Source organism: Pleurodeles waltl, chromosome 11 (assembly GCF_031143425.1).
Source record: "Pleurodeles waltl isolate 20211129_DDA chromosome 11, aPleWal1.hap1.20221129, whole genome shotgun sequence".
Taxonomy (NCBI): domain Eukaryota; kingdom Metazoa; phylum Chordata; class Amphibia; order Caudata; family Salamandridae; genus Pleurodeles; species Pleurodeles waltl.
The window spans coordinates 974850784-974863978 of NC_090450.1; the positions used below are offsets into that span (position 1 = coordinate 974850784).

The following is a 13195-nucleotide window of genomic DNA, read 5'->3' on the forward strand; positions in this document are numbered from 1 at the left end:
TAGCTCTCCAGTGGTCTCAGTCACAGGGTCACCTGGAAGATCTAGTGTTGATAGACAGCCGCACTCACTGTTCACTGCAGTGGTGGAACACCAGCAATCTGCTAAAGGGGCAGCCTTTTCTAGACCCCGTTCCTCACATCACTCTCACCACTGATGCCTCACAGTCCGTTTGGGGTGCCCGTCTACAAGACTTGTCGATACAAGGTCTTTGGGGGACAGACATCAATTGTTACACATCAACTATCGGGAGCTTCAGGCATGCTACCTAGCACTGAAAGCTTTCCTTCCTCACCTGTCTCACAAGGTTGTCCAAGTCCGGATGGGCAATATGATACCCATGTATTATCTACAAAAACGGGGGGGGATACAGTCTTCACAACCATCACACTGTCTAACACCTTTTGGAAGTGGGCACTTCACTACAACATTCACCTGTTGGCCAAACACCTTCCGGAGACAGACAGTGACTTTACAGACCTGCTCAGCAGGATGCATCAACCAGTCCATTAATATGACCTCCTCTCTCAAGTCCTCCAGTCATGCTTCCAAAAGTGGGAGTCCCATCACATAGATCTTTTCGCCACATCAGAAAACGCAAAATGAACAAAGTTTGCCGCCATGTACCCACACCCACTATCCAAGGGTGATGCACTATGGATGAGTTGGTCATAGATATTCCCCCTACGCTTTTCCACTGATCCCTCTCCTTCCATTTCTGGTTTTGAAGCTCAGGCAAATGTTTCTAAACACTATCCTTGTGGCTCTCAACTGGGCACGCCAGCCCTCCTTCACCACACTTCTGGATCTTTCAGTAGTCCCACACAAGAAGCTCCACAACAGGCTGGACCTTCTCACCCAGACCAAGGACAATCAGACATCCAGACCTCCAGTCACTCAACCTTGCAATTTGGCTCCTGAGGTCATAAGAGTTTGAGTACCTTGGATTAACACAAGAATGTATGGACATTCTCAAGGAAGCCTGATAACCTACCACTAGAGCATGTTATGCATCAAGATTGTTCAGTAGCATAGTAAGAGAGTTTGGACCTGTCACTGAAGTGCACCTCCTGAAAGTGCCAAGCCATCGGGTAGTGTTGACCACCATGGTCAATGGCACGCATGTGTTTAAGTATTCTTCTTTTTATTCGATGTATTGTACTGCTCAGCCTGTACAAATCATACTGCAAGCCAAGAATTGAGAAATGGTTCCCCTCCAAAATGGAACAGCATATTCCTTGTTGAGTTTGCTATATTAACAGGTCTTACATTTACCACATAGGAAGAAGCCTTTGAGGTTGTTGAGGTTGATGTTTTCATCTGCAATTGTCACTGTGAACAAGTCTACCCCTAAAGAGAACACTACCTGTTTTTGCAGGGTAAGGCACCTGCGGTTTTGGTCCAGGACATAGCGTTCATCTAGGGAAACGTACCAAACCAAGACATTTTTGAAAACTAGACACCCGGTGGTATCCAGGAAGGTGTGGCTTGCTTGGATCCCCCAACCTTTTCTTACCCAGAATCCCCTGCTAACCTTAATTTTAGCCTAAAAAAAGCAAATTTTCCTTACATTTCTGTGTAGAATCACTGGACCGGCACAAATTTCCTACCACCCAGCGTTCCCCTTGGTCTCCTGATAAAAATGATACCTCCCTTGTGTGGCTGGCCCAAGTGCTTGTGACAGGGAAGGGCCAAAAACCTGTAGGGATTGAGGGGATATCATAGTGAGCTGATAAGCACACATTTTGTTTTAATACATTATTAAGCTGACTCTGCTTTGGGCACCCACACAAGTGAGGCATCATTTTACTTGGGAGACCAAGGAGAACGCCGGCTTGGTGATCCTACACAGAAAAGTGAGGAAAATGTGCTTTTTTCCGCTAAATTTGAGGTTTGCAGGGGAGACTGGGTAAGAAAACATTGGGGGAACCACACAAGCCACACCTCCCTGGACTCCCCTTTGTGTCTAGTTTTCAGAAATGTCTGGTTGTGGTAGGTGTCTCTTGTTGGCTGCCGAGCCTGGGACCAAAACCACTGCAAAACCAGGCTGTTTAGTAATAGATAATTTTGATGTGTCCATGTTGTGTTTTGGCACCGTTCCTGTTATGGGCACTTGGCCCACCCACACAAGTGAGGTAGCAGTTTTATCAGGAGGTCAGGGGGAACGATGGGTCATAGGAAGTTTCTAGTTTACTTTTGCTTCTGGAAGAATATGACACAGAAATGTAAGAAAAATGTTTGATTTTAGTCACATTTTGAGGTTTGCAGGGCATTGTGGCTACGAAACATGTTGGGATCCACAAGAGGCACACCACCCTGTACTCCAGCGGGTGTCTAGTTTTCAAACTTATCTAGAGTTGGTACATTTTCCCTAGAGAAGAAGCGAACACGCTACCAAGACTCTTACTTCTGTGATGTTCCAAACACAAAAATCGTGAAAAGAAACACCCTTAGGTTTTGTTAAAAGGACCTCTCACCCACCAACCTAGTTGGTGGCATGCTTCATCATTGGGGTCTCACCCGAGACACTTAGCATGTCACTGGGGTGCTTTGACGCCTGATTACAGCGGAGCAGGTGTTTTTGTTTTTCATTTTACCACACACAGAATGGCTGGATTTGCCACAAGGGTAAGTGATGGTTCAGTAGATCAAATTTTATTAACAAGAGATGTCACAAAAATGAAATGCACTGTTAACAACTGAAAGACCAAAAAACTGAACGAATAACTAACAGCTCGTGAGCTGTAAAGCCACGTCAAGGCACCAATCGCCTTAAAGTCCATTCATACACCTTTCATACGTGACATGCACAAAACCATTCACGCCACCAGCCACGGGCCCAGCACATTACAACACTTACATTAACAGACTGCGCTATTCACGGGCCCATCACTTTCACACGCCCACATGCCTGACACAGCAATCACACCAGCTGACAGAGTCTGTGGACTGGCGTTTGGCTAGCAGTTTGTTGTAGTGACCAAGAGAAAGTCACTATTTACACTACTAGCCAAGCACCACTCCACGCACACTGCCAGCGAAGCACCACTCCACACACAACGCCAGCCAAGCGCCACTCCACGCACACCGCCAGCCAAGCGCCACTCCACGCACACCGCCAGCCAAGCATCACTCCACGCACACTGCCAGGCAAGGACCACTCCACGCACACGACCATCACTTTTTTTTAACAAAAAAGAAAACACAAACTAATTATAAGTAAGCACAAAACTACAAACACAGAAGCTCTAACTAAATATATGACAGTAATGCCAACTGTGAAACTGAACAAAAAATCTAAAACAATACAGAACAGGCAGTTCACTTTTACAGTATTTACCAATAATTCTTCTGGGTGTGGTAACTTTTGAAACAGCCATCCACACATAGCCCAGGCTTAGATGGACAATCAGGCAGTACATACGAGTCTCCCTTGAGATACCTCTTTGGGCACAGACTACATTTCTTTAGCGGGAAAGTCTCTTTTGGGCATGGGGAGAATGTGATCAGGAGTGTGGCAATCTTTCAATCTAGCCACATTCTCCACCACTGCTTCTCTAGGAACTCTTGCCTGTTCCACTATAACAAGGCTCTCTATCACAGACTCCTGAAACTTAACAAATGTCATCTTTGACACAAGAGAACAATCTTTGAACACAACAAAAGCATTAAAAGGTGCTAAGTGGAAGAGATGTATAGTTAACTTGTTATCCCAAATGTAAGCCTTAAGAACAGCAGTGTAAGGTTCCAACCTCTGATCTATTCTGCCTACACCACCCATGTGCTTATTGTAGTCTAAAATGCAAGCAGGTTTGCACACTTCAGTAACGTGATCCCAAACAGCCACAGGTGAAGTACGCTCATCATTGAATGGTAGTCATCCCTCCTGTCTGCAAATTTCACAGCTAGTAGCTCATCACTACGCAAGGCACTGCACTGTCCCCTCTCAAGCTTTTTACACACATGCTCCCTTGGATAGCCTTTATGGTTAGAGCGGATTGTGCCACAGCAACAGTGTCCACTTTGAACAGTTCCCTGAACAATTGCACACCAGTGTAGAAGTTGTCTAGGTACAAATGGTGACCTTTGTTAAGTTCCCACCCAACTTTCTCACTAACTCCAAAAGTGGACGGACAACCAGGGGGGTCAATACTGGAATCCCTACCAGTGTAGACCTGGAAATTGTAGACCTATTGTATACTACTCTCAGATAACATATCCATCTTAATTCCATAACATGCCCTCTTGCTAGGAATGTACTGGCTAAAAAACAAACTGCCCTTTAACAGGACCAAAGACTCCTCCACAGCTATTTCTTTCCCTGGAACGTAGATCTCTGAAAAACGATCTACAAATTGATCAAGGACAGGCTAAATCTTAAAAAGACGGTAACAATCAGGGTGATCTTGTGACAACACTAAAGCATTATCAACAAAATGCAGCATCTGAGGAAGAACCAAATGAAGATTACGACTCATGGTTGCAGGAAATATAGCTGTTGCCATCAAGAGACTAATAGACTAATATGAAGACAGTGACGGCTTCCTTATCAGCCCCATCAAAGAAGTTAAACGCAAGAACTTCTTTAACTCTTCCAGATTTGTGGGAATCCACTGGGTAGCCCTAGAGTGGGGCCTAAGTCTGGCTCTGTGGTCCCTCAAATACTGTTTAGTATACAAATTAGTCTGCTCAACAATCTCATCCAACAATACATCATCCATAAACAACTGAAAGAAATTTATAGGCAAAATGTTTTCTGTATTCACTCTACACCCTGCAACACCACTAACGGCAAGCAACACCGATTGCACCATGTTTGGGCAACACAGAGTCCAGCACTTCCAATGGGAAACCTTACAGCCCTAGGCTGCAAACCATATTCCTCTTGCTGCACTATTGGCTCATCACTGTCTTCTTCTAAAAGCGGCATTTCATTCGCAATGAGAGTGGCTTCATCATCAGATGATTCCTCTCGGACAGAAAATTAATTGCCAGAATCCCAGCCTTCCTGCAGTGCCTCAGATGCAGAGTCTGTCTCATAATCATGGTCAGAGGAAGACTCAAAAAGCATACCAACAAAATGCTGATCGGTCTTCCTGCGCTAGCCATAAACCTACTAAAACAAGTAACTTAACAAACAAGTCAACAATACCCAACACTATGTAAAATAAGTAATAAAGTGTGGCTTGATCAAACAAAAAGTACAACCACAGGCATATAGCAATTGCCAGGTAAAAGTCAATGAAATCAAAGCACACAAAGACCTATACACTGTAAATACCACTGGCTCGCCAGAGACAGCTAGACTCACCAGGACCTACTCTGCATGGATACAGCAAGCACCAACGATATCCCACTAGAAAGGAAAAACAAAACAAAACAAAATGACACACAAGACAACACAATACACATTGTGCACAAATATAAGGGAAATTTCACACACAGTCAAACAGAGGCTAAATATGCTGCTATTATTACGTTACCAAAAACGCATTCATGCAGGTCATTGATACTCATTTGGAGTAAACAGTAAAGAAAAAAGTTTTCTTACCAAACACTTACAACTACACGAACTGCAGATCTGCCAGTGCTGAAACCACAAGCATGAGTCACACCAAAGGAAAACAAAAGCTTTGCACTAGAATAAAAGGAAGAAATAAAACCTTACCATCACAAATGATGAAAAAAAAGCAGTTAACATTATAAAACACTATGAAATCTGCCAATCACCATTCAAATGCCAGCCACACACATAGTCAACCAAATGCCATTCCACGCACACTACCCACTGAGCGCCACTTCATGTACACCACCAGCCATTCGCTAGACCATACACACCAAGTACACACAATCAGCTGAACTCTAGCTCATACACACAGAAACTTTTCCTTGTGTCTTGTGTCCCCCCCTCTTCCCCCCCCCTTGGGGCAGATGGGCCTAAAAATATAAGGCTGATCTGGCAGGAGGAGGGCAGAAATGGCCAAAATATTTACTCCCAAAGGGGCCGCTCCCCGTAATTATTATACATAGAATCCATGGCTTCTAGTGGGTTTCGACACCCCCACCCCCTTTTCCCTCTGTCCTGGGGGGCTAGATCAGCCTGACAAACAGGCGATCTAGCCCCGGGGGGGATGAAACATGGATAAACATTTTATCTCTGGGGCAGCAACCCTTTCCCAAGGGGTTGCTGCCCTAAAAAATAAATTAAAAACAATCCTTGGGGCCTAGTGGGTTTCGACCACATCTGGGGCAGATCGGCCAAAAAAAACAGCCGATCTAGCCCCCAGGGTAGGCCGAAACATGAATCTAATATTGCCTCCCAAGGAACGACCCTTGCCTAAGGGGTCGCTCCCCTAAATAAACAAAAAAACATCCCTGTGCCTAGTGGATGGATTCCTGCTCCAAGATCGTGGGCCTAGCCCGCGATCTTGGAGCAGGAATACATTCAAAACAGGCACAGGGGGAAAGGAAAAACTCTTTTCTTTTCCCCCGTGTCATTTGTTTTAGCCCCCACCAACCCACCCCCCAGGAGAAGGACTTATCAAAAAGAAGTCCTCCCTCCTCGACCTACTGGAAGCAAATGCTCCCAGCGCATCCCCAGCAGCATGTGATGATGGTGGCGCGCTGTGAGTGCTTTGACGTCATCAGATTGCTGAAGGGGGAGAGGAGTGGCGGCGGAAGGTCTTCCACTGCCATTCCCAGTGGGGGGGGGTGTCGGGTCCAGAACGTAACGGTTACGACCTTTCAAAGCAGCACTGCAGCCGAGGACGTAACCGTTACGTCCATGGCACCCAAGGGATTAAATAACTTGTTATTGGCCCACATTTACTTTCAATGGCATAAAAAGTATATAATGTTTGGGTGTTTTTTTATGCCACAAAATGCAGGGGTATTAAAAAAAACAGTCCCCTGTGAAATATGGGTTTCATCATATAGCCACCCCAAAACAGGCTTCAGATCTTTACCAGTGCCCATGAAAAATTAAACAAAGCCTGAACATTGTAATTCCAATCAGTTCTTATTGTTGGCTGCAGGTAGCGGAGAACAGCAACAGACTCCTCCTTTTACAAACATTATGCATTTTTTAACAAAGCACATTGTTTTTCTAAAAATCGTAATGAAATATTTAAGGACTTAATTTAGAATTTAGTGCATAAACACCGTTACTAATGTGAGGGAAATCCCGTCCACTTTATTAAAGTGCATTACGGCATGATGCAGTTGTAATGAGAGATATGTTTGTAACATTCTACCTGTCTGCCAAACTGTAAATCAGGCCTTAAGTATTCCTGTTGTCTTTTTGCTGCAAAAAATCAAACAGTATAGTCTATTTCACTTGCTTTCTTCATTAAACAAAGATGTTTTCAAAATAAATTCCCTCCAGATAAAAATGTAATATAAAAAGGCATAACTGGTAATGTATGATCTGGTCTTGTGTTGCTGTCTTGAGGTTCTTGTGACATTTACAGACTACTTGGCCTTCAGCCTAATGATTCATGAAGTCGCTGGAACTTCTCAGGGGAAATATTCAACCCTCTGACACAGCTACCCATTAAGTGTCATATGTTATAGGATATTCATTTTATCGAACTAAGGAGCATTTGCTCCATTGGTGATTTCTCTTGTGTCGTTTCTTGCAATACAATGTTTTACTTTTTATTTTAATCTCTCTAGCATTAGTACATTTTTTTAACCCATTATATTTAAGACACTTGTGGGGAAGTTGAATCTGCAGATGCATTTCAGTTGTAGTTGTGTCAATTTCTTAGGCAGCCATCTGTTCAGGCACCGCTACCGCACTTCTCTAAACTTCCAAATTTCTCACTGTCTGTCATATGTGGTTGTATTATTTTTCTGCCATTAGGTGAGCCGAGACAAAGACCATTCTCTGACTTTGGACTGGGATCGGGTTCGAGTGTTTGACAGGGAGATTGCGCAGATGTTTTTGAACATAACGAAGATGGCCAAAGAGGCTCGGGTAAGAGTTTAGTAGTATTTGAGTCCAAGTGTGTTTTCTTATCACTTCTGTGTCTTGCTCTGTGTATATTAATCCAATTTTTCAGGATTGTTGGGCTCTCACTTTCTGTCAGCTACGCACACTCGCATGCTTATGTGGATCTGAATATTGGCTGTCTTGGCATGAAGTCTCCTAGTACTTTCTAGGTCTGTTTTTCATTAGAAGTCTACAAATGGTGCACTTGCCCTTTTCAATAGGTTCTTTACTTTATTTGCTGCTCTTCTTCCAACTGTTCATCTTTAGCCATGTGACTGCATGATTTTTTTTGCATTATCCAATGAAATGGTTTGCAAGATCATAAAATAGTTTCCAGTTTAGGATCTTTTTGTGCTTGGTGTTTGTTCTGGTTCATTTGAAGTGCTTTGATGTCTGGGGTTCCCTGTGTGATAATTTAGCTGAAGGAGCAGTTTGACTTGATGCTTCCATTATTAGTTTGAAAAAGCGGTCTATACTGTTTGATCCCATGATTCTAATCTTGCCTCCATTAATTAGCAAATAGTGCAAGCATGGCCATATTCCATTTACTTTCTGTGCCACTAATCCTTTATTTGTAAAACCTAGGAGTGGTTGGAAACAGACTAAACACTTTTATGTGCCATGAAAAAATGTTGCAGTTATCTGGGAGCTCCAAAGTTTTTTACCTCAAAGAGAGAGGGCTGGACCTCATTAAAACAAACTATATATACTGTGGATCACCTTAGCCACTGGTGACTATTCACACTGATCCTTTAGTTGCCTCGTAGAAAATGAAGTTCCTTGCAAGTGTATTTTTGTTGAAATTCATAGGAGGAGCCATCTACTGTACTAGATTCTAAGATTAACTTCTTACATTACTAAGGCTGTTATTAGGACCTTGGCGGCCATGAGACCACCAGGGCCACAGTGGAGGTTGGACCGCCGCCAATGCAGCGGTGGGGCCTCCACATTGTGACCATGACGAAAGCGCCACCTTCCGACCACCGGTACCCCCAGGTTGCTGCCGGTCGACAGCCTCGCAGTGCCGGTGATCTTAATTTGCCAGGGAAGTGCTGCCCTGGGGATTAAGACCGCCGTGGCCATGCAAAGACTGGAAACTCTAAATAGGGGCAGCTGGCGGAAGACCGGACTGGCAGTCTTCCGTCCTAAAGAGTTTGGCAGAAGCTGCCTGCCAACTCTTAATGAGGCCCCTAAGTGTTCTCTCGTTTGATGAAACATGATCTAGACTAGTTCATGTAGGTAAATTAAATATTCAGGTAGGTTGTGCTGAAATAAAGTGGTGACTATTGTCGCTATGGCCCCCAAGAGCAGATAGTAGCATTTTCTTCTGTGTTTGTGGTAGGAGGGTTTGGGGAGAGGGAAAGACTGGAAAGATATTTGTGAATGAGGTGAATGTATGTTATTGAGCACATTGAGACCTCCGGAATAAACATGTCCACACATAACTAGACATCCCTTGTGTTCCAGGTAGAATCTGTCAGTAAAAAGGAAAAGGCCAAGCAGAGACCAATAGCGCTGAACACTGTGGAAATGCTTCGTGTGGCCAGTTCTTCTTTAGGTAAATAGAGTAACTTTTTTTCTCAACCTTGTGCAATGAAGGGATGTCTGGGGATATGCATTCTGAAATGGAGAGCAGTATTGCCAGGTTCAGTATTAGAATGTCTTCCTTCCAGGTTGGCTTGCTAAATCTAATCTTAATGGTGAATCTTGATTGACCTTTCAAAAAGACTTTAGCACTGTCAGCTTCCATCCAGAAGATAAACAGATTACTAAAGTGAAAAAAATATGATCACAAATGACATCTCATTGATAATCTCAGAAGCAAGGATGTGCTGTTTCTCAGCAACACTGACCAGTCCTCTGTCGTACTGGAAAACGTTATCTCTCTGGTCAGGTTGGGCACACTGCAGGTTAGTGAGGAAAAGCTGTTCATGTTTTTCTGCACCTGTCTGCTGTGAATGCATTCAAGGATTACTTAAATCTTTGAAAAAATCTCTTTGAAGCAAAAGGATAGAGAGTGATCTCCAGAGTAGCGGTGTGCGGAACTCACTGAATTCTGTGGAGTTACATAAAAACTGTGCACAATTCTGTGGAGTTCCGGCAGCGGCAGAAATTGGCATTTTGTACTACTCACACTGTGGTTTAACAGCAGTAGCTTGTTCCATGCTGAAAAATCAGCACAAATGGCACCAGGCGGTGAGGTAAAGGGCGCAGCTACTCGGAATGATTTTGCCGCCACTCAAGTAGATTTTCCACTCGAGCTGCAGCCTTCTGACCACGATTGGTTGCAACTGCCCGCATTCCAAAAATCACGCCGTATGTCCTCTTGGCAACCTGAAATTTCCCTAGGGGATGCCAAATCTCACTTGCCAACTTAACTCTGAGCCGCCAACAAGACAACATTCCACCATATGGCAATTGGGGGAATCTGGGTGAAACTCCACCTTACAAGCATAACACTGAGTCACCAAAATTCCACCAGTTCTGAGAGTGAGATGGAATATTTCACCCACCCCTACTCCAGAGGTATGAGCTGAGATCATTAACTACTCTTTCCCCAAATGTTAGAATCTCATCACAGAATCTTGTGAATCAGAGGTCTGTGCTGACCTACAGCAAGTGTTTGGATTGTACGGTATTATCAGATCCACAAAGTGAAAAGGTGCTGGACAATGCACAGTGTAACAGATCTTAAGTATTGAAGTCAACATCTGGTTTGAAGACTGGTGAGAGATTAGTTCTCTGGAAATGTAGTCAGTGGTTTTGTGATGTACATTGTTATGTTAAAAACTTTCTAAAGCATGACTGTTACTGCAAGGGTGTCTCTGCGCAAAATAGTTGAATACAGAAGAAACATCACCAGTGTTAGATCTTGGTACCTCATTTAATGAAAAGCAGGCCCTTTTACATTTTCCTGAATAAGAGGTGGTTAGTTTTTAGCCTTCAAGGGCAGATCATACCATTCCTTGGCAGAACGGATTAAGGAGGTGCGGTCACTTGCTCTTGCACTGTTGAATAATGAGACCATGATCTTTACTGCGGTAGATAAGCTTAGTGATCTATGGGGATTATAAAGTTTGAATTTCTCTTGCATATAGTCAGGCCTCTGCTGTTGCAGGGCATGGTTAACAACTTCAGGATCAGAACAAAATTATTTTCGTTATAGGAAGCCTGGTAAGTTGTCTAATATTGGAGAAATATGACCTTGTTGAAGGTGTACTTTACAAAAGAAAATAGTGGAGCACACACAGTATTCAGTCATATAAAAGTAGTCAAGGCCAATAAAAGCTTGGGACAAATGCTGTAGACATTCAAATTATTCCTAAGATAATGTTCTTACATAGTTAGCAACGGTGTGGGTTCTCTTATTGACATCTATATATCAATTTTTTTTATACATATAACATTTTTATTGAAAACAACATATACCATAAAAGACAAATCATAACAAGACAAACTCATACAATGAAAAATATACTACATTATGACTATCACAAAAAAAGACATTGTGTATTCATATTGAAATTACTCTATTCCAAAGTATTGCAGGCCCAAAGATCATGTGTTAAGCCCACATGTAGAATCAGCCAGACAAATCATAACAAGATGTGGAATCAGCCGACACGTGTTTCATCCAAAACTGGACTTCTTCAAGGCTGATAAACTATAATATACAAATGTTATGTTACTGCGTAAAAATATTCAATATACAAATTACAATAATAATTAAACACTCTGAATAGATGAAAAAACACACACCCAATCCCCAAAAAGTGTGTGATAATAAAAAGTGTGGGAAAGAGAACCAACACCATATATCAAGTATCCTGAATGATCCAAAATCTATTGATTAGCCAGAGGTGTACTCAAGTGCTCAAATAATGAAAATACAAATGTTTTTTTTAGTATAAAACAACCATGCAAGAATTATAAATTTAAAGGAATTTTAATAGTTCCTGAGATGATATAATCGTTATGTAACAGGCCGTTACCAGAGTAATCATATTTACTGAGCCCAAAAGGAAAAGTACCTTAATCATCCATATATTAATGGGTTCCAAAGAATGTTGTCTAAGGCTATAAATATGAAAGGAGACCTGGTCATAAACTTAGGGTTGAGACTTTGTAAATATATTAATTCTGAAAGTAATTGGATATCATACTAACCTTAATGTCAGTAACCTCAATGTCAATATGTTACGCTGGTCCTTCCAAAAGTTTGCTTGTTGTAAAGTTCTATTTTGTTTCCCCAGTTTCAACTAGAAAAATATAATATTACTACACACCTTATATGTAGAGAAATAATAGTCACAAAAAACCTATTCTTCAAAACTCATATCAGAAAATAAACCACACACATTATTACTATGTGTCGGTTATAAATTAAAATATTGCTATAAAATGTTCACTGAAATTCAGTTTGAACTGTTAAACAGCAAAGTGAAATCCATTTCAAACCTGTCAAAGTATATGTGTACTTAGTGAAAATTGTCCATAACGAAAACAAACTCGCTACTACTTAAACATTTTATCAATATAGATGTAAACCAAAGATATAAAGCAATACTATGCTGCCGAAAGCTGGATAGCATATTGTATAAGTAATTTTTATATAACCAGCCTTCTTTTGTATGCAGAAAACGCGTTTCAAAAGATCATTACAATTGTGGTGGCACTAGCCTAAATAAATGGAGTGCAACAGAGTATACGTCGATATCCAAAAATACCTGTATGTTCGTGCATAATCGTCTCCTGCTTGTCTCCGTCCGAACCAACGTCCAACCCACGCAATAGAGTAACCATCTTTTATAACCATAGCACAAACCGGCATGTATCCAATGCCGATAAAGGATGTTCCGCAAAGGGACGGAAAAAATGCTATAGAAAGCGATGAAGTCCTTCAAAACAAGCAAAAAATTAAAAAGCATGGCGGCCATCTTAAACTATGTTATATTTAACTATATGGAGAACGAAAATATGAAAAATAAAACGTGACCTACCTAATTAGAAGGTCAATCAAATTAATTACTCTGATGTATGCCTACCGGCCTATATCAATTCACAAAAGATGTATCTAATGCGATCTACCGTTTATAGTGATAGACCATCCATAAATAAATTATGGCAGTTACAATATTAATGAAAAAATGCGGCAGCCATCTTAAAGTGTTTTGCATTTGGATATATATTCAACAACAACAACAA

The 13195-nt window shown here is 41.9% G+C and overlaps 1 protein-coding gene across 1 annotated transcript in view; it reads left to right on the plus strand.

Annotated features, from left to right (window-relative positions):
• The window catches only part of TOP3B (DNA topoisomerase III beta), a 139402-nt gene that overhangs the window by 62574 nt on the left and 63633 nt on the right, over positions 1-13195 (plus strand). Inside the window, exons 8-9 of the mRNA XM_069215240.1 lie at positions 7862-7975; positions 9458-9548. Coding sequence (XP_069071341.1) covers positions 7862-7975; positions 9458-9548 — 205 coding nt within the window. The remainder of the gene's footprint in view (positions 1-7861; positions 7976-9457; positions 9549-13195) is intronic.